This window comes from Squalius cephalus (genome assembly GCF_949319135.1).
Source record: "Squalius cephalus genome assembly, chromosome: 6".
NCBI classification, from domain to species: domain Eukaryota; kingdom Metazoa; phylum Chordata; class Actinopteri; order Cypriniformes; family Leuciscidae; genus Squalius; species Squalius cephalus.
In genome coordinates, this window is record NC_137127.1 from 27555060 (window position 1) to 27582134 (window position 27075).

The 27075-nt window shown below is 37.6% G+C and overlaps 4 protein-coding genes across 4 annotated transcripts in view; all 4 read left to right on the forward strand.

Annotated features, from left to right (window-relative positions):
- Window positions 1–4181: 4181 nt before the first annotated feature.
- Window positions 4182–27075, forward strand: part of LOC307160421 (extracellular calcium-sensing receptor-like) — a gene marked incomplete at both ends in the record, with an annotated part of 99703 nt that continues 76809 nt past the window's right edge. The window contains 2 exons of the mRNA XM_079874535.1: window positions 4182–4396; window positions 4766–4802. Of these exons, the coding sequence (XP_079730661.1) occupies window positions 4182–4396; window positions 4766–4802 (252 nt within the window). The remainder of the gene's footprint in view (window positions 4397–4765; window positions 4803–27075) is intronic.
- LOC307160529 (extracellular calcium-sensing receptor-like) lies at window positions 4867–6401 on the forward strand (the record flags this gene model as incomplete). Its single annotated transcript, XM_079874688.1, has 3 exons — window positions 4867–4875; window positions 5235–6062; window positions 6159–6401. 3 exons carry the CDS (start codon window positions 4867–4869, stop codon window positions 6399–6401), a joined length of 1080 nt encoding a protein of 359 aa, XP_079730814.1.
- On the forward strand, window positions 6999–7806 carry LOC307160530 (vomeronasal type-2 receptor 26-like; the record flags this gene model as incomplete). Its single annotated transcript, XM_079874689.1, has 1 exon — window positions 6999–7806. The coding sequence occupies exon 1, from the start codon at window positions 7051–7053 to the stop codon at window positions 7804–7806; it is 756 nt and encodes a 251-aa protein (XP_079730815.1). The 5' UTR covers window positions 6999–7050.
- On the forward strand, window positions 8900–12244 carry LOC307160422 (extracellular calcium-sensing receptor-like; the record flags this gene model as incomplete). Its single annotated transcript, XM_079874536.1, has 6 exons — window positions 8900–9111; window positions 9400–9691; window positions 9800–10603; window positions 10722–10949; window positions 11124–11247; window positions 11331–12244. The coding sequence occupies 6 exons, from the start codon at window positions 8900–8902 to the stop codon at window positions 12242–12244; spliced, it is 2574 nt and encodes an 857-aa protein (XP_079730662.1).

Here is a 27075-nt window from a genome sequence, read left to right on the forward strand (position 1 = left end):
CAGTTACCACACATTCATGATCCTTGGAATTAATAAACCTATATGTTATTCCTAATTTAATAAATGTCATACACCCTCCTCCTCTGCCTTTTCCTCTATCATATCTAATGCCATTATATCCTTTCAATACAAAATCAAGGTGTGGTTTTAACCATGTTTCTTGAATGCATATGACCTCAGGTTTTTCTTTCAGATTGTGTATATGTCTCTTACATTCTTGACCATTTGCTATTAGACTTCTGGCATTCCACTGAAGAGTGAAAAGTACCATAAGGCTTTTAATCACTATTTTGACCCTCATATTTACAATTCAGTATCTCTTGAATTTTACTAGCTTGTGAGCTAAATCCTAAAAAGTCATTTGAAATATCCACAATTGATTTTACCTTATTACTTCCCTGAGGACGTTCAGTTGCTTTACTGATCACTGCGCAAATGAAGGCAAGGAAGTCATTTTTCTTGACCAACAATATTTCTTCTGACATTTTCTTTTTGAATTCACAGCACTCTGACTGTTGAGAATTAAGTCTAGGCATACTGACCTGTTGGACTCTCTCGTTAGGATGGCTCCTGTGGTTTACTCTGCTTACTGGGTTGCTAGTATTTGTTTCCCTGAGCTTGCTCTGGTGTATAGGGGGGACAATTAGGCTAGCACCTTTCTTTTCCATTTCAATTTTCTTAACAGCCTCAGCATAGGAAACTTTATGAATAATTTTGTATTTCTGTACTTCTTTTGCCTCTTTGTGCTTCTCACAACCTCCATAAGCTGCACTATGATTGCCACCACAATTACAACATTTTAACACAGCATCTTGTTCACATTTGCCATACTCATGTTCTCCTCCACATTTCGCACATCTAATTTTTCCTCGACATTGGCTAGCAGCATGACAATACCGTTGGCAATTAAAACATCTTAACGGCAGCGGGATATATTCTCTCACCGAGTATGACATGTATCCCATTTGAACCCTGCTGGGTAGTTCTTTCTTGAAGCCTAATAAAATAGACAGGCTTTCTATTTTATCTTTACCTTTTGTCAATCGCTTAGCTTCAACTAAATCATAATCTTTTAAACTTTCCATGATCTCCTCTATTGAATCTGAAGTTGGGATTCCAGATATTACTCCTCTGACCTTAGATGCTGCACCCGGAATATGTGACATTACCTTGAGGTTATTGAGTGTGGTTTTCTTGAGAATATTACTTTGTTGTTCCTTAGAATTTGCAAAGATCAGTATCCTCCCATTCCCCATGAAACGCACGTGATTAATCTTGCCTATTTCCTTCTCTATTGCTTTCGTGATATGTATTGGATGCAGATCTGGCCCTCCCTTTTGATCAAACACCAAAATAACTTTCCAAACATCAACCTGAGGCCTCAAGGACCTGTTACCAGCTGTTTTGGTCTTTTTCGCCACAACTACTGATTCTATGTAATCCCCTTCACCCTCTGATCTTTGCCGTACATTCTTCTTGTTGCCAGTAACAACCTCATCCCAAAACATTTTACCTTCATCAAGCATATTATCTAGGCTTAACGATATAAAAGATCCACCAGATGTCTCAGCCATTGTCCAAATTACATTCACTGTGAGTAGTTTATTGGATTTTACCGTCGGCGTTCAAACTTTCCAGACTCAGTCATCAAACAGAATCACCTCGGCTCTTTCTTAAAATGGCTAACAGGAGCCCTTTTATAGAGTTAGGCTCCTCCCACTTCTGGAACATACCATGGAGAAGTAAATGATAATTTTAAAGCAAGATAAAACTACAAGAGTACTCAAAACAAATGGTATTAATATGCAACATATGCATCACTATTAATTACAAAGTGATGTCTAAACATTGCAAAGAAAAATGCCTGAGAAATTATATTTTCCCTGACTTCCCCCTGTGATGTCACTGACAATGAAAGTGCCCTTCCTACTGGGCAAATGGAGGCTTTAAAATGGATAGCCGTCGCTGCACATAGGTTTGCCAGTTGAGAAGTGACCCACAATGTGAGTACAACAGTATTTTAAATATGTTAGTTTGTTACAGGGGTTTTAAACTGTTAACATTTGTAAAATAGTTTGGTGTGGTTTCTTTGAATGTTAAATCATATAACAAAACAAAACATTAAGCACTGAGACAAAACAAATAAACAGTTTAAACATAAAAAGAAAAGAAAATCAAATTATATAAACAAAACCATGGAACTAAGCAGAGGGCTTATTACACCACCTAAACAGAAAAATAACCACACATCTAGTATATATGATGCTATTTTTCTGGCATCTAGATTGTGTGTGTGTGTATATTGGTGTAAACTGTTCATGGTTGTACATGCACTTCAGCAGTCCTTTCAAAATAAGAGTAATAGGTCACAGTCTGTCTGTGACAGGCCACATACAGAGACTGATCTGTTCTTGGCAGAAATGTACATTACACTGATGGAGACACAATTGTGTTGACCACTTTGGCAGTAAGGGAGCTAACTGAACGACACACGGCTGAATACATTTCATCAGTTGTGAAGCATGTCTTGCACAAATATAATTTTGAATTACGACAAGTTTACTCAGTTACACCAGATAATGGCGCTAACATGATAAAGGCAGTGTCATTAGTATCCGGTATACAAGAGGGCACCCTGTCTAATGAAGTGAATTAAACTGATCCCATGGAAACACAGGAATGGATGAGGTAGCTGTGGTCCATGGCGAAGGTCCGAATTTGTAAATCGAATTTGATTCTGTGATGCAAGGACATGTGTTGTGCAGTGTGAATTGTTCGGCTCATACCTTAGAATTAGCAGTTGATTATGCATTAAAAGAGTAACGGTCATCCAATTTGATTTCTAAAGCGAGGCGTGTTGCAAAAAAGTTACGCACACATAATGTTGTCACCCCTCTAAAAGGATGGGGCACAAGAGGGCCATTGTTGACTGCCCAACACGCTGGCATTCAACACACAATATGCTGGAGTGACTTTTGGAGCTCAAGAGTTTTTGCGAGGACATGTCACCAACCATTGATGAAGTAAATTTAAGTGAGAATGAATGGGAGGCAATATCCAACTTGGTGAGTGGTTTAAATCCTGCGAAAATTGTTACAAAAAGCCTCCAGTCGGACCAGCTCACATCAGGTGACTTCTACGGTGTTTGGCTTTAGTGTGTACTGTGCACCGACAGAATTAACAATCCCTTTGCAAAACGACTAGTTCAGTGTCTCAAATCACGGCAAACAGCGCTCTTTGACAATGACACCTTTGTGGCTGTTTTATTTCTTGATCCTCGATACAGACTTTTTCTTAGCGAACTTCAGCGAAAGCACGAAAATTCACTTATTTCGTGCCTGGGAAGCTATTCAGAATTTATCTGGCAGCAACGCAACTACACAGCACACTCCATCCCAGTCATCAGACGACGAGATAGAACAGCTGTTGATGGCAAAGAAAAAGAAAGGACAACAGTAAAACATACTAGTGTTTCAATCTCATCTGTTTTGGATATGTATTCGAGAGAAGCACACCTTAAGAGGAGTGAGTGTATTTTTAAGTGCTGGGCAAGTGTTGCTCCTACTAACCCAGATTTGCACAAACTTGCTATGAATGTAATTGCACTGCCTGCAACGCAAGTCATCGTAGAGTGCGCATTTTCATGCCTCAAGTACATTCTTTCCCCACTGAGGTCGTCAATGAATGAAACAGGTCAATATATATATTTTTTTTTTCGAGCGTTTATGCTTTGTAATCAATGCAAGTATTTCTGTTGTGGTTTTAGCAATGTTATGCATTAAATGTTAAAGCTAAATTATCATGTGTTATGTTATTTTTTAGTGAAAATGTATGTAAAAAATGTCTTTATATACATTTGTTTAAAGTATTAAAATAACGTTATTAACCAGTATTTTTTCTAATCAAACCATTTTTGGATCGTTAATGATTAATGAGAAACGCAAGAACAGAAACGTTAAAATACTGATTCTGCACGGAGAGAACCTATTTAACATTTAATTTTTTTTTTTTTTTAAGCCCTGCTCTCCACTCATGATTTGAAAATAACAAGGTAGAGTTACCCAGAAGGATGTCCTCATTTCTCAAGTGACACCTCCTTTTCTATAAAAGAATATCACACTGGGTCATGCAGTGAATTCAGTAGCTGAGTTCGCCATAAAGAAAAAGAAAGAAGGAGAGAGATGTGGATCACTCTAAACATCTGTCTGTATCTGTCCTTTTATTATAATTCTGCTGTTTTTATCTCAGATTCCTGTCAGCTCCAGGAACGCTTCAAATTGAACGGGATGTACCAGAATGGAGACTTTATCATTGGAGGCCTGTTTGAGGTTCAGCACCTCAAAGTCTTCCCAGAACTTAACTTTAAAACTAAGCCGGAACTGCCCCACTGTGAGGAGTGAGTTTGGACTGTGCAAGATGAGAACAGCTATGCTGAACAAAGAGTGTGAAAGAAAAGTTAAATGAGATTTAAAGAAAAGGATGACAATAGAATGATCACAGCTACTGTAACTTCTGCTCACACTATTTTTCTAAATTATCTGTTCCTTGTGACTTCAGTATAGTTATTCCACTTAACTAATATAGTGTGCGTTGAAATTGCAAACCAATTACTGTTTATCAAACTAACAGAAGAAAAGCACAAGGGAAAAAAAAGGGAATGTATTTGTAATTTTATGATATATATTATTATCGATATCTTATATCAAATATACAGTAGATTACATACATTTCTACTTAGTCATACAATTCATTTTGCTTTTTCCAGATTCTATATGGCAAGTTTCCAGCAGGCACTGACCATGGTTTTTGCCATAAATGAGATTAATAATAACAACCTGCTGCCTATCACACTTGGTTATCAGATCTATGACAACTGTTTAAGGCTTGGAGTGGCATTCCGGGCTGCCATATCCCTGGTTAGTGGTACAGAGGAGTCCTTCTCAAACCTCAACTGCACTGGCCCTCCTCCAGTGATTGGGATTGTGGGGGATCCAGGTTCAACTCAATCTATAGCAATTTCCAGTGTGCTGGGACTGTTTCGAGTTCCTATGGTAAGATATGATATGTGTTTTTATTTCTCCATATAATATATTTGCTTCCAAATAACATAAATAACAAAAACAAACAAACAAACAAATTATAATGTTGTTCTCATTTCCTTGCTATTTACATTTAACATGTAAAATGACCTGAGAAGCCCGATGTTTGTTTTTGTTTCTCCTGCTTTGTATTAGGTTAGCTACTATGCCACCTGCTCCTGTTTGAGTGACAGAAAAAAGTACCCCTCTTTCTTCAGAACAATCCCCAGTGATGCCTTCCAGGTGCGGGCTATGGTTCAGATCTTGAAGCATTTTGGATGGACCTGGGTTGGTCTCCTCTACAGTGATGATGACTATGGCATCTACGCTGCTCAGTCCTTTCAGCAGGAAATGGACTGGTTTGGGGGTTGTGTGGCCTTCTCTGAGATTCTGCCTTATGATAACAACCGTAGGGATATTCAACGAATTGTAGAGGTTATTCAGACCTCTACAGCCAGGGTAGTTCTAGCATTCTCAACTGATCTGTCATCCCTAATGGATGAGTTGTTGTTGCAAAATGTGACAGGCAAGCAGTGGATTGCAAGTGAGGCTTGGACAACAACACCTGTCCTACAAACTCCACAATATTTGCCCTTACTGAGTGGTACGCTGGGCATCGCCATCCGTCGTGGACAGATTCAGGGACTTCATGACTTTCTGAAAGGTCTCCATCCTGACAATAATCCAAAAAACAGTACAATAAAAACTTTCTGGGAGAACATGTTTGAGTGCAGGTTTGAGGTTGGGGGCAAAAATATAGCTCAAGTGCAAGAACAAGGGGAAAACAAATGTTCAGGGCAAGAGGATCTGAGCAGTACAGATACAGTATTCACTGATGTATCAGAGCTGAGAGCCTCATATAATGTGTATAAGGCAGTTTATGCTCTAGCACATGCGCTTCATGACCTGATGCAGTGTGAGAAGGGGAGAGGACCATTCAGTAAGTACAGCTGTGCTGACATATCCAACCTGAAACCTTGGCAGGTAAGATAAATAAATAGTGCATACTGTATATATATAGTAATATAAGTAATATATTTATATTTCATATGACACTTGTCCTGTCTACAAACTGTACAGCTAGTTCACTACCTAGAGAAAGTGAACTTCACTACAGGCTTTGGGGATCATGTGTCATTTAATGAGAATGGAGATGCTCTGGCCATCTATGATGTGATGAACTGGCACCCGAAGTCTGACGGGTCGATCGTTGTCCGCACGGTCGGTGTGGTAAATGAAGGGGCAACAACAGGGAAGGTGCTCACACTGGATGACGATGCATTATATTGGAACTTTGAGACAAAAAAGGCAATTAGCATATAGCATGTTACTTAAACTCTTGATGAAGATGTCTGAACGTTTCATAAAAATCTGTAACATTTCATTGGCTGATGAATAACAATAAATTAGTAAATTAGTTGTTTTCAAGCTGGATTACTGGATCAACTCTATACACTGACAAATATACATGAATATGATTAAATAAATTCATACATATATTTTTTTAAGTACATTCAAATACCCATAAATTTAAATAAAATGATACCCCTGCAGCCCCCACGGTCTGTGTGCAGTGAGAGCTGCCCCCCAGGAACAAGGCGAGTCAGGAGGAAAGGCCTTCCTGTCTGCTGTTTTGACTGCCTGCCATGCGGAGATGGAGAAATTTCTAATGCAACAGGTGAGGAGATTCATGTCTACAAATGAAATAAATATATATTATATATTAGCAATAAATTTCCCTAAAATTATACTGTGCTCTTGTTCTCTTTCTTTCTTTCTTTCTTTCTTTCTTTCTTTCTTTCTTTCTTTCACAGATTCATCTGAATGTTTCAGGTGTCCAGATGAGTTTTGGTCGAGTCCAGAAAATGACAATTGTATACCCAAAGAAGTGGAATTTCTATCTTATGAAGATCCGCTGGGAATTTCTCTGACAACTGCCTCCCTTTTAGGCACAAGTTTTTGCGCTCTTGTGATGGTCATCTTTGCTCTTCACCGAAACACTCCCATAGTACGCGCCAACAATTCAGAGCTCAGCTTCCTGCTCCTGGTGTCACTCAAACTGTGTTTTTTGTGTGTGCTACTGTTCATTGGCCGGCCGCAGTTGTGGACATGTCAGTTGAGACATGCTGTGTTTGGCATAAGCTTTGTCCTGTGCATCTCCAGTATCCTTGTTAAGACTATGGTAGTAATAGCTGTGTTCAAGTCATCTCGACCAGAGGGCAAATCTGCCATAAAGTGGTTTGGTTCAGCACAGCAAAGATGGACAGTGTTGGCCTTAATTTCTACACAGGTAGCAATATGTACAGTCTGGTTATCCACTGCATCCCCAACACCCCACAAAAACAGTCATTATATCCGCTCTAAAATAGTCTATGAATGTGCTATTGGCTCAGTGGCTGGTTTTTCTATGCTGCTGGGATACATTGGCCTCCTTGCAGCAGTAAGTTTCCTGTTAGCCTTCATGGCAAGGAAACTTCCAGATAATTTTAATGAAGCGAAGTTCATCACTTTTAGTATGTTGATCTTCTGTGCTGTGTGGATTGCATTTATTCCAGCATATGTGAGCTCACCAGGGAAATATGCAGTGGCAGTGGAGATATTTGCCATCCTGGCTTCCAGTTTTGGATTACTGGTGGCCATATTTGCCCCAAAGTGCTACATAATTATTTTACACCCAGAAAGAAACACTAAAAAAGCCATCATGGAAAGACCAACCCAAAAGAAATAGTTTTACATGCTGACCACATCAATTATTATCTGCAGTAAGATCCCGTACCAAGTCTCACTCTCCTGCTTGTACAAGTTTATTTAACATGTAGGAATTTATAACAATTTCTACATTTGGTGTGTTCAACAGGTAACAGGTTTCTAACAGATTTCTTAGGTTGTTTTGGCAGTGTTTGAATTTTAGATTATTTTGTTTGGGTTTTCTCTGTCAATATGAATTAAAATGATGTTATTCACAAATATCATATGCATGTAACTATTAACTATTACCAAGGGTGACACTCATTAATTCATTAGTTAATAATGTATATTATTACATTGCTATTAATACATAATACATATTATTTGATTTATTCCACTGCGCATTGTTAGCAAAGGTGCTGCATATCAATACAAATATGTATGTGTTTCAGTTCTTTGTTAATTAGCACTGCTGAATAGGGATTAGAGAGTATGCAAAGCTCTCATGATAACCACAAGAAGTACAAAATGGTGTCCAATGCATGACTGCCACCTACATGATATCCTGTGTAACATGCTCTCCATCAGAAGACACAGAAGCTACAAAACTACTGGCTGACTCACACCAGCTCAGGTCTTCAAGCCCAGTATCAATTAACCCAATTAATCTGATCTGAATTTTTTTTAAAATACACTGTACATGCAAATGCAGTTGCTTATTTGAACAGCCCATTTGGTTATAATATAAACAGATAATAATGCTATAAATACTGTACTAATTTCTGATGTATGTACTGTAAAGTCCGTAAGAAAAGGTCCCAAATGTACTTGAATCATGCATAGTATTGTACTGTGTTTTAGAGTTAAAAGAAATGTTCATTTTGTGTGTGTGTGTGTGTGTGTGTGTGTGTGTGTGTGTGTGTGTGATTTGACACCAGAAAAGCTAATACAAAAATGTTCCATCCTGCACTGGCATTCATCAATGATATTTCAAAAACATAAATGAACCCACAATGACGTATTAATTCCCAGGAAGGTCCATGTGACCACCTGTTCTATAGAAAAGGGGAGAACAATAATAAATTAGGGCATGGATAGGATGATGTGGCTTATACAGAGAATAACTGAGAGAGATGCTGATCACTCTAAACTTCTGCCTGTATCTGTCCTTTACATTTATGCCTTCTTTCAACTCAGACTCCTGTCAAAGCCAGGGACACTTCAAGTTGAATGGGATGTACCAGGATGGAAACTTTATCATCGGAGGCTTGTTTGAGATTCAGCACCTCAAAGTCTTCCCAGAACTGAGTTTCAGAATGAAGCCAGAACAGCCCAAGTGTGAGGAGTGAGTGTGGAAAGCAAATGATGAGAAATTATACAGACTGAAGATTGTGAAAGACCAAAATGAGAGAGAAGAAAAAAAAGGATGATAATAACAGGAAAAATTTAATTATTTTGTATTTTTTTATTTGATTACATGCAATATGCATTACATACCAAAATCAATTACTTAATAGAATGTGTATAGTGTTAAAATAAATGCAGATTATTTCATATTGTGGTTGAATGTGTAAATCCAATGATTTATTTTTAAATGTACATTGTCACTGAAAACATATGTGTTTATTTCTAGATTTTATATGTCAAGTTTCCAGCAGGCACAGACCATGGTTTTCGCTATAGATGAGATAAACAAGAATCCAAAATTACTGCCTAACATCACTCTTGGTTACCATCTTTATGACAACTGTTTGAAGCTTGTAGTAGCATTCAGGGCTGCTATAACTCTTATTAGTGGGACAGAGGAGACATTTTCAAACCTCAATTGCACTGGCTCACCACCAGTAATTGCTATCGTTGGGGATCCTGGGTCAACTCACTCTATTGCAGTTTCTAGTGTATTGGGTCTGTTTCGTGTTCCTATGGTAAGATATGATATGAATATAATAACAATGATAATATAATAATGAAATTCTTTCTTTGTTTTCTAGCCACCCTAACTCATCTGCTGCCTTTCTGTCTTTCCTAATTAGATTAGCTACTACGCCACCTGCTCCTGTTTGAGTGACAGGAAAAAGTACCCCTCCTTCTTCAGAACAATCCCCAGTGATGCCTTCCAGGTGCGGGCTATGGTACAGATCTTAAAATATTTTGGATGGACCTGGGTTGGTGTCCTCTATAGTGACGATGACTATGGCATATATGCTGCTCAGTCCTTCCAGCAGGAAATGCAGCGGTTTGGAGGTTGTGTGGCTTTTTCTGAAATAATGCCTTATGATAATCACAGGGACATTCAGCGCATAGTGACAGTGATTAAGGCCTCTACAGCCAGAGTAGTGGTGGCATTTTCAACTGATCTGTTACCCCTGATGGATGAGTTGTTACTGCAAAATGTGACAGGCAGGCAGTGGATTGCAAGTGAGGCTTGGAGCATCTCACCTGTCCTCCATCTTCCACGTTTTGTACCCCTTATTGGAGGCACGCTGGGCATTGCCATCCGTCGAGGAGAGATTAAGGGACTTCATGAATTTCTGCTACGTCTTCATCCTGACAGTGATCCAAGAAATCATTTGGTGAGAATCTTCTGGGAGAACATGTTTGGGTGCAAATTTGAGAATGGAAGCAAAGATGGAGAAAAAATGTGTACAGTCCAAGAAGATCTGAACAGCACAGTTAATGAATATAATTATGTATCAGAGCTGAGGGCCTCTTATAATGTGTATAAGGCAGTTTATGCCCTGGCACATGCTCTTCATGACCTGATGCAGTGTGAACAGGGGAGAGGACCATTCAGTGATAACAGCTGTGCTGACATAACCAACCTACAGCCATGGCAGGTAAAACCCACAGGAATAGGGCCCACAGCTTACTGTGCTACAAAGTCTCATAAATTACATTCTAAATGGAAAAAAGACAGAAATGTTTGAGTAATATTTGTTTTTATAACCTGTGCAGATGGTTCACTACATACAGAAAGTGAACTTCACCACAGGCTTTGGGGATCATGTGTCATTTGATGAGAATGGAGATGCTTTGGCCATATATGATGTGATGAACTGGCACCCAAGTTCTGATGGGTCCATTGTTGTTCGCACAGTTGGTGTGGTAAATGAAGGGGCAGCAACAGGGAAGGTGCTCACACTGGTAGAGGATGCAATATACTGGAACTTTGAGACAAAAAAAGTAACTACCATTTCAACTTAATCCTTTTTGCTGATGTGTAGTCTTAATACTGTACAAAGCTAAGATAAGACAAATTAGAACAAATAAAATGAAAAGGCCAAGCTATTTATTATGCATCAGAGATAGTCACAAACATACAAACCCATGAGTGATAACAGATGATGTCTCTTTCAGCCCCCACTGTCTGTGTGCAGTGAGAGCTGCCCCGCAGGAACCAGAAGAGCAACAAGGAAGGGCCTTCCTGTCTGCTGTTTTGACTGCCTGCCATGTGCAGATGGAGAGATTTCCAATACATCAGGTGATGAGTGATATTCAAAAAGAAATATGTATGTTTTGTGCAGAACTCTTACACAAATCTTTTTCTATATACATTTCTCACAGATTCTACTGAATGCACAGTGTGTTCAAATGAATTCTGGTCCAGTCCAGAAAAAAATCGCTGTATCCCCAAAGCAGTAGAGTTTCTGTCCTATGAGGATCCTCTGGGCATCTCTCTGACCACTGCATCTCTGCTTGGCTCCTGCTTCTGCGCTCTTGTGTTGGTCATATTTACTCATCATCGTAACACTCCTGTAGTACGTGCCAACAATTCAGAGCTTAGCTTCCTGCTGCTGTTGTCACTCAAACTGTGTTTCCTGTGTGTGCTACTGTTCATTGGCCGGCCACAATTGTGGACGTGTCAATTAAGACACGCCATGTTTGGTATTAGTTTTGTCCTGTGCGTCTCCAGCATCCTGGTCAAGACTATGGTGGTAATAGCAGTGTTCAAGTCATCTCGACCTGAGAGTAAAAGTGCCATGAAATGGTTTGGAGCAGCTCAACAAAGAGGCACTGTGGTGGTCCTCACTGCAGTCCAAGTTGTGATATGTGCAGTCTGGCTCTCAACTGCCTCTCCAACACCCCATAAAAACATCCTGTATATCAGGTCTAAAATAGTATATGAATGTGCTATTGGCTCAGTGACTGGGTTTGCCATTCTGCTGGGTTACATTGGACTCCTGGCTGCAGTAAGCTTTCTGTTAGCTTTTCTAGCAAGGAATCTTCCAGATAACTTTAATGAAGCTAAATTTATTACCTTCAGTATGCTGATCTTCTGTGCTGTATGGATTGCGTTTATCCCAGCATATGTGAGCTCACCAGGGAAATTTGCCATGGCTGTGGAGATATTTGCAATTTTAGCTTCTAGTTTTGGATTACTGGGGGCCATATTTGCTCCAAAGTGCTACATCATTATATTACATCCAGAGAGAAACACTAAAAAAGCCATCATGGGAAGAACAGGCAAAAATAAATAATTTTATATGCTGACTGTAAAACTTTCTTACATTGGTATTTCTGCCTTTGAATATCCAGCTTGTAGGAGCTTTAATAGTCAGATATGCACCATTATACTTTTAAACACTGTCTGTTTCTCCCTCTATTACTTTGTATGTTTACTAATATATATAAAATTACAATAATATTGATTACCATACCAAATGCTTCATATCAATATTTAAGAAAAATGTGTGAAATGTGACTTGTGAAGAGATGATCCATGATCATCCCCTAATTAATAATAAACAGGTAGGCTATAAAGAAAATATGCAGATTCAAAGCAACCATTGCTCACAAGCTAGTTTTTCACTATAGGAAATGCTTTACTGATGTCTTATTTCAAAATAATAATCCAACATAACATAATAATTATACTTTGGGACAAGACAGTCTGTAAAGTATTCCACTGAAGGCAAGTTGTAGAGAGAACCCAAGTGCAGTTTATTTACAAACATAACAAGATCAAACATAAAACAAAAGCATGGCGTGGCATGAACTCAAAAACATGAACATTGATGTGACGCTTACCAACCGTGGTTACAGTGAAATAAAACTTGACAGAGACACATGGCAAACAATGAGGACAAAAATACACACAAGACTAATTACAAGATACCTGTGAATAATGAAACAATGAACCAAAGACAACATGACACATCAGACAAGGGAACACATGACTTGAACAGGGGATCACATGACAGACATGAAACAGGAACATGAAACATAACCAAATCGTGACACAGTCACCACTAATAGTTTCTCGTGTATTTGCCTTATGAGAATGCTGACGCCTACTAGTAATTCAGAAAACAGTGGTGACACACATGATTCTTTAGACATTTCTTCAGTTCTGAATGGGCAATGCCCACTGTGTTAACCACAAGATAATTAGGCAGGTCTTTATGATGAACCACAGTCAAGTGAAGAATTTAATACTTCAGACTACTTAAAGACTATTAAGGCTTGAATTCATAAATATCTCAAATAAAATTCACAAAATGTGACTCTCAAATTAATTAACATACTCAAAACAAGATTCACAGATGCACAAATATATATATATATTTTTAATATGGAGACAGCCTTTCCCTTCTGCTGGCCTCCATAACAGACAAAGAGCTGGTCTAAAAGCTTTGTGTTCTAACCACGTACAGTCGCAGAGCATGGACGGGACAGAGCAAAGTCAGGGCTGGGTCTGCCTGCTACATATGTACATATTCTAGGCATGATTTCTCGACCGAACAAGCTTGCAGGTCACCTATCCTCTTAATGGAGGCCAATGCAGTTAGGAGTAACGTCTTCATAGACAGGACTTTTAACTCGGCTGACTGCAAAGGCTCGAACAGGGCATTCTGGAGTGCTCTACGCACTAGAGCTAGATCCCAAGAGGGTATGGAGGGAGGGTGAGAAGGAATCAACCTCCTTGCTCCCCTAAGGAACCTGATGACCAGGTCATGCTTCCCAACCGACTTACCTCCTATGTGGTCATGATGAGCAGACATCAAAGCAGCATAGATTTTGAGGGTGGAGGGAGACAGCCTTCGCTTCAACCCATGCTGCAGGAAGGAAAGCACGGGCCTGATCAGGCAAGTTCGGGGGTCTTCTTGATGAGAAGAACACCACTCGACGAACAGGTTCCACTTCAAGGCGTAAGTGTGTCTCGTAGATGGTGCTCGTGCCGAAGTGATGGTATGATCACCTAGAGCCTCCGCTTCCCATCCAGGGACCAGACATGGATTTTCAGAGGTCTGGACGTGGGTGCCATAGAGTTCCCCTTCTCTGAGAAGATCCTTCCTCAGAGGAATGCACCAGGGAGGGGCTGTCGTGAGGAGTGAAAGTTCTGGGAACCAGGTCCAGTTGGGTCAATAAGGTGCCACTAACAGGACCTGCTCCTCTTCCTCCCTGACTTTGCACAGTGTCTGTACGAGAAGGCTCACTGGGGGAAATGCATATTTGTGCTGCTGGACCACCTGGAGATGGAGTCACCATTCAGTGCATACTGTTGTGAGAGCTCGCCGGCTGCATGATTGAGCACTCACACGAATATGAATACCATGAAGCGACCTCAGATGCTTCTGACTCCAGAGAAGGAGATGGCGGGCGAGTTGCAACATCTCGGGACTCGGCCGTGAAGCCAGTGCCGAAGCGGCCTCAAATGAAGCAAGCCGAGCAGCGTTACTGCGGTCGCGGCTGCCATATGCCTCAGGAGCCTCTGAAATAATTTCAGTAGGGCCACCATCCTGCCTTTGAACGAATTCAAGCACTTCAACATTGACCGAGCACATTCCTCTGTGAGGCGTGCTGTCTGAGCGACCGATTCCAACTCCATACCGAAAAAAGAGATCCTCTGCACGGGGGAGAGTTTGATCTTTTCCCAGTTGACTTGAAGACCCAACTGACTGAGATGACTGAGCAGTAGGTCCCTGTGTTCGCATAACTGATCTCGGGACTGTGCTATGAGCCAGTCGTCGAGATATTTGAGGATGCGAACGGCGCATTCTCTCATGGGAACAAGGGCCGCCTCCATGAATTTCGTGAAGACATGGGGAGACAACGACACCCCGAAGGTCAGGACCTTGTACCTTCCCTGTGTCAAGGGAGAATTGAGACATTAATGTATGCGTCCTTCAGGTCGATCCCTGCAAACCAAACTTGGGGACGGATGCATTCGAAACCACATTTCTGCGTTACCATTTTGAATCGAATCGCATAGCTGAGCAGGGCCTCTTGCTCTTCTGCTTGCCGCTAAGTTTAGTGGGGGCCTGGACGGGCTGGGCATCCTGCCCGCATACATGGCGCTTCTTGGGTAGAGGCTTCTGCTGATGCTGCGCTGGAGCGGGGGCAGTCGCAGGAGGGGGGCTGCCACCGGCAGTCAGGTGGAGGCAGCAGCTGTCCACCGGGGCAGGATATGTTTAATCGCCTCCGTCTGCTTCTGTGCAGCCGAGAACTGCTGAGCAAAGTTTTCGACTGTGTCGCCGAAGAGGCCGGCCTAGGAGACCAGGCACAACCAGAGATGGAGTTCCTGGACCACTAGCTCCGTAAGTCTTGCCCGTTAGGTCGGACGAGTAATTACAGGCCCGGGATTGACATAGAATATGAGCTGACCTGTGTCTTTTAAACGGTTTCCAAAATCTCCAAGAGACTGAAGTGGATGGTGGTCAACAAAAAGACACCGGAAAATAATATAAACTTAACTTATTCAGAGTAATTATGCTGACTGCTTATGGATTTAAAGACATAAAACGTTATTTTCAAGCATTTACACTGTCGCTATACTTATACGAGCAAGATGATGCATGGTAAACCTTATCAATGCAATATAATGCAATTTAGTAATAGAGGATTCTATGTATTGTAATATTTAATGTATATTCAAATACATTTCTGTTAATAATCCCAGAAGTTCATGCTTAATATTTCCTGCTTCATTAAGTACATTAAGAAATATATTTAGTTAAATATCCTTGTCATCCTTGTGCAGTAGACACACCCATTTTAACGATTTCTATATATAGCTTATCCTGCCTAAAATAATTTTAGGTCAGTGTTTTGGCTGTAAGTCAATGATGCCATCTGTCAGTAAGGAATTGTTAGACGGCAATTTAAACACTTCCGGTGGCTTCACTGCTGGCAGTTTAGAATGCAATGAGCAATCCAGTAATTTATATAGATCAGTGCATATCACACATTTGTGGATGGCAAGTGTTGTGGTTCAATTCTTTTCAGGGGAATGACTTCAGAGATTTTTTGATGCCAGAAAAATTAGACTTTATTAACAAACAAAGCCGAGTGCCCCTCTGCAGAAAGACCCTTCCAGAAAGGCCCTCCAGCAAACGTATATACCTACATCCTTCTCCCAAATATGGTAATGCATTCTATAGATTATTTTGAGAAATAGTTTTGTACCATGTGACATTACTGAAATAGAATTATCTGCTGCAACAACACCTTCTGCTCTCAGGTTCCAAAGTCAAGCAAAAGTCACCCACAGACAAGGAAATAATAGTGTACAAAAAACAGTTAAATTACTTATTTTCTAAATAATAAAATCTTCAACATTCCCTCCTCTGGGGCTTATTTAAGCCCCGCATTCGCTATCCTTTCCAGAGTGTAGTTTCAAAATCCAGTCCCCTCAGTTATACTACCTTAGTGACTAAATTAAGTCACTCATTCTTATTTTCAATGACTGAAATTATGCCACCACACTCCGGAGGAGCAATCGAGCCAAACATCTTTCTCCATACATTTTTCTTTCTTTCAGTTGTTTTTTCTTTTTCAATGGAGAAAGTAAAAGACTCGAATCCTCCCTAATCAACCATCAAACATTGTTACAAGTGTGTGGATGAAATTGGTTCAGCATTGTCTTATTGTCACAGTTATGTAGAATATGTCAAACACAAAAATCCCTTATACTATATAGTTCTTCTTGCGGTGTAGATATCTTCTTCGACCCAGATACCCAGGATCTGGCTTATTCATTTTCTTCTTCATCCTTATTCGAGGTACTTCAATCAATGTCCAATGATTGTAAATCTTAATTTGGTTTATAAGCTCAATCTTAATAATATATGATTTATTTGCCCTCTAAAATTAGTTTTCATTATCTTCTTAATATGGGAAGTACACAACAGAATAATAACCCCTTTTAATTATTGCAACTCCAAAAAACATTCCTAATTCTTTAAATCAATTTTCCTTAACTTTTTGACTCAATCGTAATTAATCTCCAAACATAAGTCATTCTACTTTTTCATGTAATTGTTTTCATTATAATAAAGGCAAATCATTATAATAAATCTCTGCTAATTATAGAAGAATAAATGATTTAGTTTGCATGTTTATTTTGCATAATCCATATGAATTTTGATTTAAAATAGGGCTGGGTAAAAATAACTTTTTCTCTTTTTTATTCGCTTCTTATTTTTATGAAGGAATATCAATTCTTAAATTTGAAGAATCCATCTTTTAGTCAGTCATTTTTAGTTGATGAACAAACATAGCACTGTAGTGCAGCTACATTAAATCACAATTTTCTTTGTTATAACGTTTTACATTTCAAATTCTGTCTACTTCATTATCAAATTTAAACAATAAATATCTCACGTGTTGCAGCTTTTTCTCATTATAGCTCCTTAGTTCAAGCATACCTTAACTGAATACCTTTTCTTCCATTCTACTAATTTCTAAATGAACTATCATGAATAAACTTAATTATGTCACATGTAATCACTCAAACTAAGAAAGCTTTAAGAGCAATGTTACATTTACTTCATAAAAGTCATTCAATAAACTCATTAGACAATTAGAAAAAATAACTCTCGAAAATAACTTTTTATACTATCTTACATATTCATTGTACGGTCATTTCTTTTTCTGTATATCTAAGATTTTTCCTTAACCATTTCAAACATAAAGCATTATAACTTAATTATTGTTAAAACTTCCTTTTCTGTAATTTAAGTTTTTGCATACAAATAATTTTAATCTTCAATTTTTCTGGAATGACTGCTAAACCATTATCTAAACTTATTTCTGATAGAATTTAAAATCTAAGGAATACTTCTCTGGCAATGTTAATTACTTCTCCTGACCCTCCTCTGCTGATTTCATTGCCTTTACCCATCTCTATCTTGTTCATATAATCCATTACCAAGTGTTTTATTAGTCCTTCTGGTACTGATATATGGCCTATTTGTGTCACTGTTCCTTTCCTACCTTTATTTTTGGCACAAATTTCTCTTGTGTACAGTCAAAAATTGCAAAAAATGCCTTTTATTTAATTTTCCTTATTCTTTTTCCTTATTCTTAATTTAGCCTTTTAATTATTCTCCTTCCTTATTCTTTTAATCCCTCCTTACTCCCCCCTTGCGCACAGGTGAATACCATGCGCATCTGGATTGAGAATATTCAAAAAGTATGTTTTTGTGCAATAACCTGTCATTCTTACCCACCTCTGGTACCATATAAATTGTTCATAGGGCCTGTTTGTTATTGAGTTCGAACAACTTACAATTGAGGTGGTCGTTCCATTAGCACCATAAATCAGTCAATAGCATATTGAATCAAATCATAATTCAAATCATAAATGAAATCACATATTTGTTAATAGTCAGTGTTAATCTTTTCTTTAATTTTCTTCTGTAGTCTTAAATTAATTATGTATACCCGTTTTATTGACAAATTGCGTCCGAGTACCCATTATGATCTTTTTAAAATGTCATTTAGGTCGATTTGTATTTTCCTTCATGACTTGTCTTAATTCGCACTGTGCTGTGACAGTTACTTGAATTAGTCGCTTATCATTCATTATTTGTATTACTTTTCTGATTTTTCATTATCGTTTCTACGTTGTTTTTGATATATTCTTTAATTCAATATTTTTTCCCTTCCTGTGGGGTTATTATTAAGTTGCTACTAGTGTATTCAAGGGCTTTAACATTAAATTTAAAGAAGGTTTGGTTGATGTTGACTATTATTTGAACTTGTACTCATCTCTGTTGATTCTCTCTTCTTTGCACAACTCCTTGTAAGTTTCCACATTCTGCAACTTTTCATTCATGTGTTTCTGGTCTTTTTATCATTCTTTTCATTCAGTTTCACCAGGGTGACTCTTTACGAGCCGTTGCATGGACTTCCCTCGGAGGCGAGGGGGGCTGTTACTAGCACGAGCCCTCTTGATCCCTCACTTCCTGTTGTGGAGAGTAGAGGCTTGTTGGTCATTGTGAGTTGTTGCAATTCGCTTTTTCCTTTTCTCTCATTGGCAAGGGAAGGTCATTGTCAGCATGTCCTTGAACCCTCACTTGCTGTGTGGGGGGTTCCTGGAGTCTTTTGGTGTATTTTAAGTTGAGAGCCATGGACTCAAATGTCACTTTGCTGATCAAGGTTCAAGCCTCTTCTGAGATGACAACACACAGTCACTGGTTCTTTTTGTTTGAATCGTCCCATAAACCTTCCTGGAATTGAATTGCTCTCATCTGCGAATGCAACCTTCATTATTTCTTTTTAGGGTAACACTTTATTTTGATAGTCCGTTTGTTGAGACTTTACTAGTTATTAGTAGCCATTCAGTAGCTTGTCAACAGTGCATCAGTTGACATTCAACAACACTGTTTCAACTGACAAGTAACATACATTCAACTGACTGCCTATAGACTATAAGGTACAATTCAAGTGTTAATCTACAGATTTGACAAAAAAGTGCCTGTTGACTGTCAATGTTATTTTACAACAGGTTATTAACCAATTGTCGACTAACTCTCAATTGTCAACTAACTTTCTGTAGATTGAGTACCAACAACTCAAGATCAATCTGTCAGTTAAAAGTCAACAGTCATGTCAGCATATGAAGTATATGATACTGTATATCCTACTCAAGGGGTCTCATGTGCATCAAATTAATGATTATTTTAGCTAATTTAAAACTGTTTTTAAAAATGTTTTAACCATTTGTAGATAATCTGTTGATAGTCACCTAAAGATTAGATCTGTTGCTTGTCAACAAATAAATTGTTTATGATCAGTAGACTATTAATAGACATTATCCACTAAGTGTTAGTAGATACATTTTAGGACTATTTAATTAAAGTGAAAAACAGTTTATATCAGTAGAAAGTCTATAACCTATCAACAGATTGAAAACACACTTTTTTTGTACGTTTGGATAGATGCTGAAACGTATGATACAGACATGTCTGCAACGTAGAAATATTACGAATTCACAGCTACAAAACGTTTACGAATCATAAAGATATCTGTATCATTTCCCTTATACTGTTTTATAGATAAATGTAAGTTCCCTTAACCCTACTCCCAAACCTAAATATAAATTACTCATTTTATACAGAATATAAAAAGAATAAAACACTTTATGGACAGAGATGTGTAGGGAAATGCCAGTTTTATTAATAGCATTAAAATATATTTTGAGCCACTAACATTAATCCTACTCCTGCCCCTAAACCTACCCATAACCATTTCTTAAAACTATGCAGGCTAAAATTATGAAGAAAAACAACAGATGTGTAATCATAATAATTTATTGCGAAAATGTAAATCGGTACCAAAAGTCGCTCAAATGACGATGTGTTGCAGTCCTCTCTGGCAGTATATAATAGTTTTGTATAAGGGACAGAGCGGAATTTAAGTTATTAATCCATGAAAATGTTAACCCAGCTTCCCTCTGCGTGAAGACGGCGCGCGCGCTTCTGCATTTCAATGTTGTTTCAACTGAAACACGGCATGCTGCAATCTGTGACGAAGCAGGCGAGAGCCAATGAGCGTTTGATATCACTGCCGTAAAACATGTCGTAACGCTTCTTGAGGGCGCAATTTTTGAATTTAAATTCATCACGAGCGCGGGATTTGACATTTACGGTCGCTGCTGAGAATGGAGATGGAGATTGCTGGATGTGGATGAAGGGCTGAATTTGGATCTGTTTCTTGCTTGCGTATGGATTATAAAGATTTGGATTACATCTAACGTTACGTTAGCTAATACAAATTATGTATTTTGTTCATTTATATTGTGTTTTGGTGTATTATGGTTCTATAGGAGAAAACGCATTTTGTGTCTCACCGTAACGTTAAATAAACTAAATGTTACAAAATGGTTAAACGATTAAAGAAGGTATTGGTAAGAGTTTAAACTATAGTCTTGTCTGTTAATCCTCCGAAGCGAGTTTGCAACAGGAACAGAGATTATTTCTTAAATGAGTAACTGTTATAACGTTAAACTGCATTTAATAAATGCGATTTTCTGTAAAACTTACTGTCATGAAAGACTAAATGTATTAATTAATAATTATTGTTATTTGTTGTTTATAACTTTTGATCTTGGCCTCGGGCATTTGAAATGTTGTAGACTATTGAGAGTTTTCTCATTTGGAATGCTCAATATACTTTTTTTCACATAATCAGATGGTTCAGATGTGATCGTGATATCCTAGTAAATAATAGGGTTGTATTATTATTTTTTTATTTTTTATTTATTATTTAATAAAAGTTTTTTTATTTTTTTCTCTGATGTGCTGGCCATAGTGTTTGTTCTACTTCAGTCAGGTTAGGCCTAGGTATGCAATCTGTTGATAGGTTATAGACTTTCTACTGATATCAACTGTCTTTCACTTTAATTAGATAGTCCTAAAAGATATCTACTAACACTTAGTGGATAATGTCTATTAATAGTCAACTGATCATAAACAATATATTAATCTGTTGATAGGTTATAGACTTTCTACTGATATAAACTGTTTTTCACTTTAATTATATAGTCCTAAAATATATCTACTAACGCTTAGTTGAGAATGTCTAATAATAGTCTACTGATCATAAACAATTTCTTTGTTAACAAGCAACAAATAAGCAACTACATGTAATCTTTAGTTGACTATCAACAGATTATCTATAAATGGTTAAAACATTTTTAAAAACAGTTTTAAATCAGCTAAAATAATCATTAATTTGATGCATATGAGACCCCTTGAGTAGGATATACAGTATCATATTCTTCATATGCTGACATGACTGTTGACATTTAACTGACAGATTGATCTTGAGTTGTTGGTACGAAAGTTAGTCGACAATTGGTTAATAACCTGTTGCTAAATAACATTGACAGTCAACAGGCACTTTTTCGTAAAATCTGTAGATTAACACTTGAATTGTACCTTATAGTCTATAGGCAGTCAGTTGAACGTATGTTACTTGTCAGTTGAAACAGTGTTGTTGAATGTCAACTGATGCACTGTTGACAAGCTACTGAATGGCTACTAATAACTAGTATAGTCTCAACGAACGGACTATCAAAATAAAGTGTTACCAAAAAATATTGTACAGAATATGATGTGATATTGCTCTCTTTGGTCTGACATTCAGAGTTCCAAAAGCGAGTGCTGTTCTTGCTAGCTGACATGAGAGCAAAGCTCTCTGAAGCTGGGCGTTTTTACGAGCCCCCGCATTCCCAGTTCCACTTAGAATTTATCGACTCCGTAGACCAACTTCAACAGCTTAACAGACAGCTAACCAGCCAGGAAAAACGACAACTCATGGTAGGTTACTACGAAAAAGGAAAACAAACCTTTGCAAACAGATGTAATTATTCCACATACAATATCTTATTCACATATTCTTGTACCTCATATACATTTCTGCATATTTGCTAAATTCTTCCTTCAGACAGCTCAGATGTCAAAAATTGGTGGAGCTACCCTGAAAATGTCAACAATGTGATGAAAAGGTCAGTCTCTGAAGTTGTGCTGTTAATATCTTAATTTATGGACTTTTTTTCTTAAATGAGTATGCCAACCTTTTTGAGAAATATCTTATTCACAGTCAGAGTTAGAGCTAGATACGATGAAACGCTCTTCTCGTGTCTGTGTGCAGTAACTCAGTCTGACGCACCCACTGTTAGCCTAGCTGTTTGCCACACACATGTGTGCACACAGGCCTGTACCTCTGGACATTTTCACATTTCTTGCTGTACAGCATGTATAACTTTGTTTATTCCCATTTTTATTGACAGAGTGCTCACAAATAGCCTCATGTCCATAATAAACATGGATGGGACTGGTGACAAGCTGCCATTCAGAAGAATGGACCTTTATAAGGTCATGATGGGTAATTGGCCCCTGGTTTCACAGACAGGGCTTAAGACTAGTCCTAGACTAAAATGTAAGTCTGAGCTGTTTCCACTGAAATAAACTTGCACTGACTGATCTTAAAAATATATCAGTGCCTTTTTAGTTTTAAGATGCACATCGGTAATGTTTTTTTCTAAGCATGTTTATAAAAATTACTTAAATGTCCTAATTGATCTATGGTCTAATCCTGGCTTAGTCTAAGCCCTGTCTGTGAAACCGGGCCTATATGTTCTATTTGTGCACCTTTAGCTCTATTCTCTACATGATTTTTATTTTGATCAGTATGTGCAAGATAAATGGCAATTACTGTTAAATTTTTCAGTTGCCATCCAGAAGTCACAACCCGGCATCACTGAAGCTTCCATTGGTAGCCTGATGGCCAACCATTTGCGTGCTGCGCCGGACAGAAGAGGGGGCACTGGGCGCCGGAAGGTAGGAGCTGCTGCAAACAACAATGTAGATTTCGGCCCAATCCCATTTCTCTTTTTTTACCCTTCCCCTTCGTTTTACCCCTACACCATGTCCTTCGAAACAGAGTGGCAAGGCATAGGGGTAAAAATATTCCCCATGGAAATGAGACACCACTAGCCTACATAGGGAAGAGCCCGAACGAATGTGATGTTTTGAAATTGCTGCTCTCTGGCTTTGAATGAATGTTCACATTCTACAATTCAGTACAAAATGTGGACTGATTACTAGCAGTGAAATGAGATCCTGACATATGACACTATTAACAGATATTAACAAAAGGTTTGACTCGATCCATTATCATATATTAGTACACATCTGCACGTCTGACTACTACATGTGATAAAGCTATAATGTGGGTTATCTTTTAGTTGTCTATATACTGTAGAGTAGCCTACTACTGATGGGTACTAAGTGTTAGTTATGTTAATGGACAGGGCCCATTTTAATGTTTGCTTTCTTGTTCTCTTGTTCCCTTTTACAGGCACTTGAGAGCTCTGGAAGTGTGAATCCATAGCGCCCCGACTGTATTACACTGCTCAAAAAAATTAAATAAAAACATATCAGATCTCAAAGTATGTGTATGTTGTCATTCATTGTACATTTAGGTTGAAATTGAGTGATACTTGACATTGAAATGATATCAAAATGTCAATAAATTTTAATGTAATTTTGACATTAATGTTTGTCACATTTATGTTGAATTGATATCGAAGCTTGATATTGAATATCAAAATAGCATTAAAATGACATCAACGTCATGGCATCCTGACGTCAAATAGATGTAGTATTGACATCAAATGCTAACAAAGCTTGACATTGTAATGACATCAACATCATGACATCTTGACGTCAAATAAATGTTGAACTGACATCAAAATAACATCAGCAGAGGTCAAAATCTTGACATCAAATTGACATCGACACTTTGACGTCAATATGACTTTCATTTTTGACCTATTTCGTGACGTAATTTTGACATCAATGTTTGATGTCACATTGATGTTAAATTGATATCGAAGCTTGATATTGAATATCAAAATAGCATTAAAATGACACCAACGTCATGACATCCTGACGTCAAATAGATGTAGTATTGACATCAAATGCTAACAAAGCTTGACATTGTAAAGACATCAACATCATGACATCTTGTCGTCAAATAAATGTTGAACTGACATCAAAATAACATCAAATTGACATCGACACTTTGACGTCAATATGACTTTCATTTTTGACCTATTCCGTGACGTAATTTTGACATAAATTAAAAATTTAAATTAAATTGACATCAAATGCCCACTGGGTTGTTTAGCTTGTCTGTCTGTGTATTTAAGCCCTGTGTCTTGTTTCAGTCTTTGTGAGTTCTTGACATTGTATGTTGGCTGTTCCTGTTCCTGAGTCTCTGTCTGAGTTTGTTATCTTTTGAGTTTCTTTAATAAAACCTGCTGCACTTGGATTCTGCTTCTGCATCTGCTTCAGCCGTCTACGTTACAACGCATTACATTCACTAATTTGCACGTGAGTGTTATTTATTTTTATACCGTGTAAATTTATGCACCAACCGTGACACCTGTACCGTTTCGCTTCAATACGAAAACATGTACCGTTTCACCCCTAGTCTGTGCAGCGCCAGTTCCAAGTCGAACAAGCCTGTTAGCACTCTCTGATTGCCTGCTGCGTCACGTGGTTAGGTTGTGGTGCGTTCAAAAACAGATATTTATTAAACAGAATACAAGTTATTTCGAGTCATTTAACTCAAGTCCGAGTCAAGTCTCAAGTCATGAATATAAAGTCAAAGTCAAGTCAAGTCTTTTATAAATATTTGTCAAACAAGTCTCAAGTCCTAAAATTTGCGACTTAAGTCCGACTCGACTCAAGTCATGTGACTCGAGTCCCCCACCTCTGTAAAGCAGACAATTCGAAGTTGAAGTACATGACTTCAACCCATTGTGGTAATTAACACATTAATTTACACTATTAGTTAATAAAATAAGTTATTAAGGATTTAATACATTATGACACATTTAATTAATAACAATTCATATATTAATTAATCTATTAATCATTTACAATCTTTATTAGTTACTGATGCAGTAATCATTAATTAATGGTTCTTCATGAGTCATACATTAACACATGATTATCTGTGCATTAGTTAAGCATGAATTAATGCATATTAGTGCACCCGTATTGTAAAGTGTTACCATATTGTTTTATCTGAATGAGTATGCAGGATGATTTTCACATAGTTTTGAAGCAAATATTCTAGGCTACGTGATACAATTTTCAAAAGTCTTGTGAAGAAATAATCAGTATGGGTTTCATGACCTTATTTCAGTGACAATTTTATTTTAATTTCTTTTCACAAACCACACATAAATGTCATCTTCTCAAAACTACAAACTTTTACATACATGCTGCTGACGTATTATTGTAGCAGAGTTTGTGCTGAATACAGTGTAATCAGACTTTAGCCATGAAAATGTCACAAGTAACAGAAATAAGCACAAATGTCAGAGCATGTCAGAACACCCCCAGGGCCCAGAAAACACCTCAGACCCCATTTTCTTTACAAAAATGACCCTAGGGCAGAGGGGGATGTCATGTTTAAGAGCCTATTGGTAAGTAACCTTTATTCCACTGTTAGGAAACCACTCATACTCCTGGTAGATGTTGAAAACATGTCTGTAGGAGAACTGAGGCAGGTCGCTATGCGATAGGGCTGCACGATATTGAAAAGAAATGCGATATTCGATATGCGATACGATAATGCTTAAAGTGTGTAAAATTAAATTAAATTATCGGTAACACTTTATATTACGACCTGCAAACAACTGCGTAAGTAAAGCGAAATTACGGTGTAGCCTACGTTTCTGTAATTATAGTGTACTTCCATGTAGGTATAAGGGAACAATATGATAAGTTTTGGGTAATAAAGGGGTAACAAGCAGATATACAACCTGCAAAGAACTTCGTAAGTAAACCGAAATTACGGTGTACGTTTCTGTAATTATAGTGTACCTCCGTGTATGTATAAGGGAACAATATGTTAGGTTTTGGGTAATAAAGGGGTACAACCAGATATACAAGCAAATTATTTATAATGTAATTATTTTAAAACTAACACCTTATCTGTTAATATATTCCAGGCAAAAATTGTACGTCTGTTGTATATAGTTTTTATCTACTTACTATGTAACAATACGAAACAACACTATTTGCACAGTAATTACAGAGAAAGGTACTCTTATTAAAAAAACAAAACAAAAAAAACTTTTAATTAAACAGTATATTTGCCCTGACATTTAAGTGTCATTGCAATACGACGTGATAAGGTAAGTACTAAGTACAACATGGTACGTTCTAGATTAAAATCATAGCAGAAACTAATTTTTTTGGCTTAACGTTAAGTAGTTTAGTAAGAAAAGCCAATAAATAGCATTGCCAATGTTTTTCGAAATCAGCTGTTTATAAAATTGTTTCAGATTCAATTTTTATCATACTGTGCTTACATACAGCCATATATATATATATATATATATATATATATATATATATATATATAGGCTATATATATATAGGCTATATATATATATAGGCTATATATATATATATATATATATATATATATATACATATATATATATATATATATATATATATATATATATATATAAGTTTAATTTACAACCCACAGATGT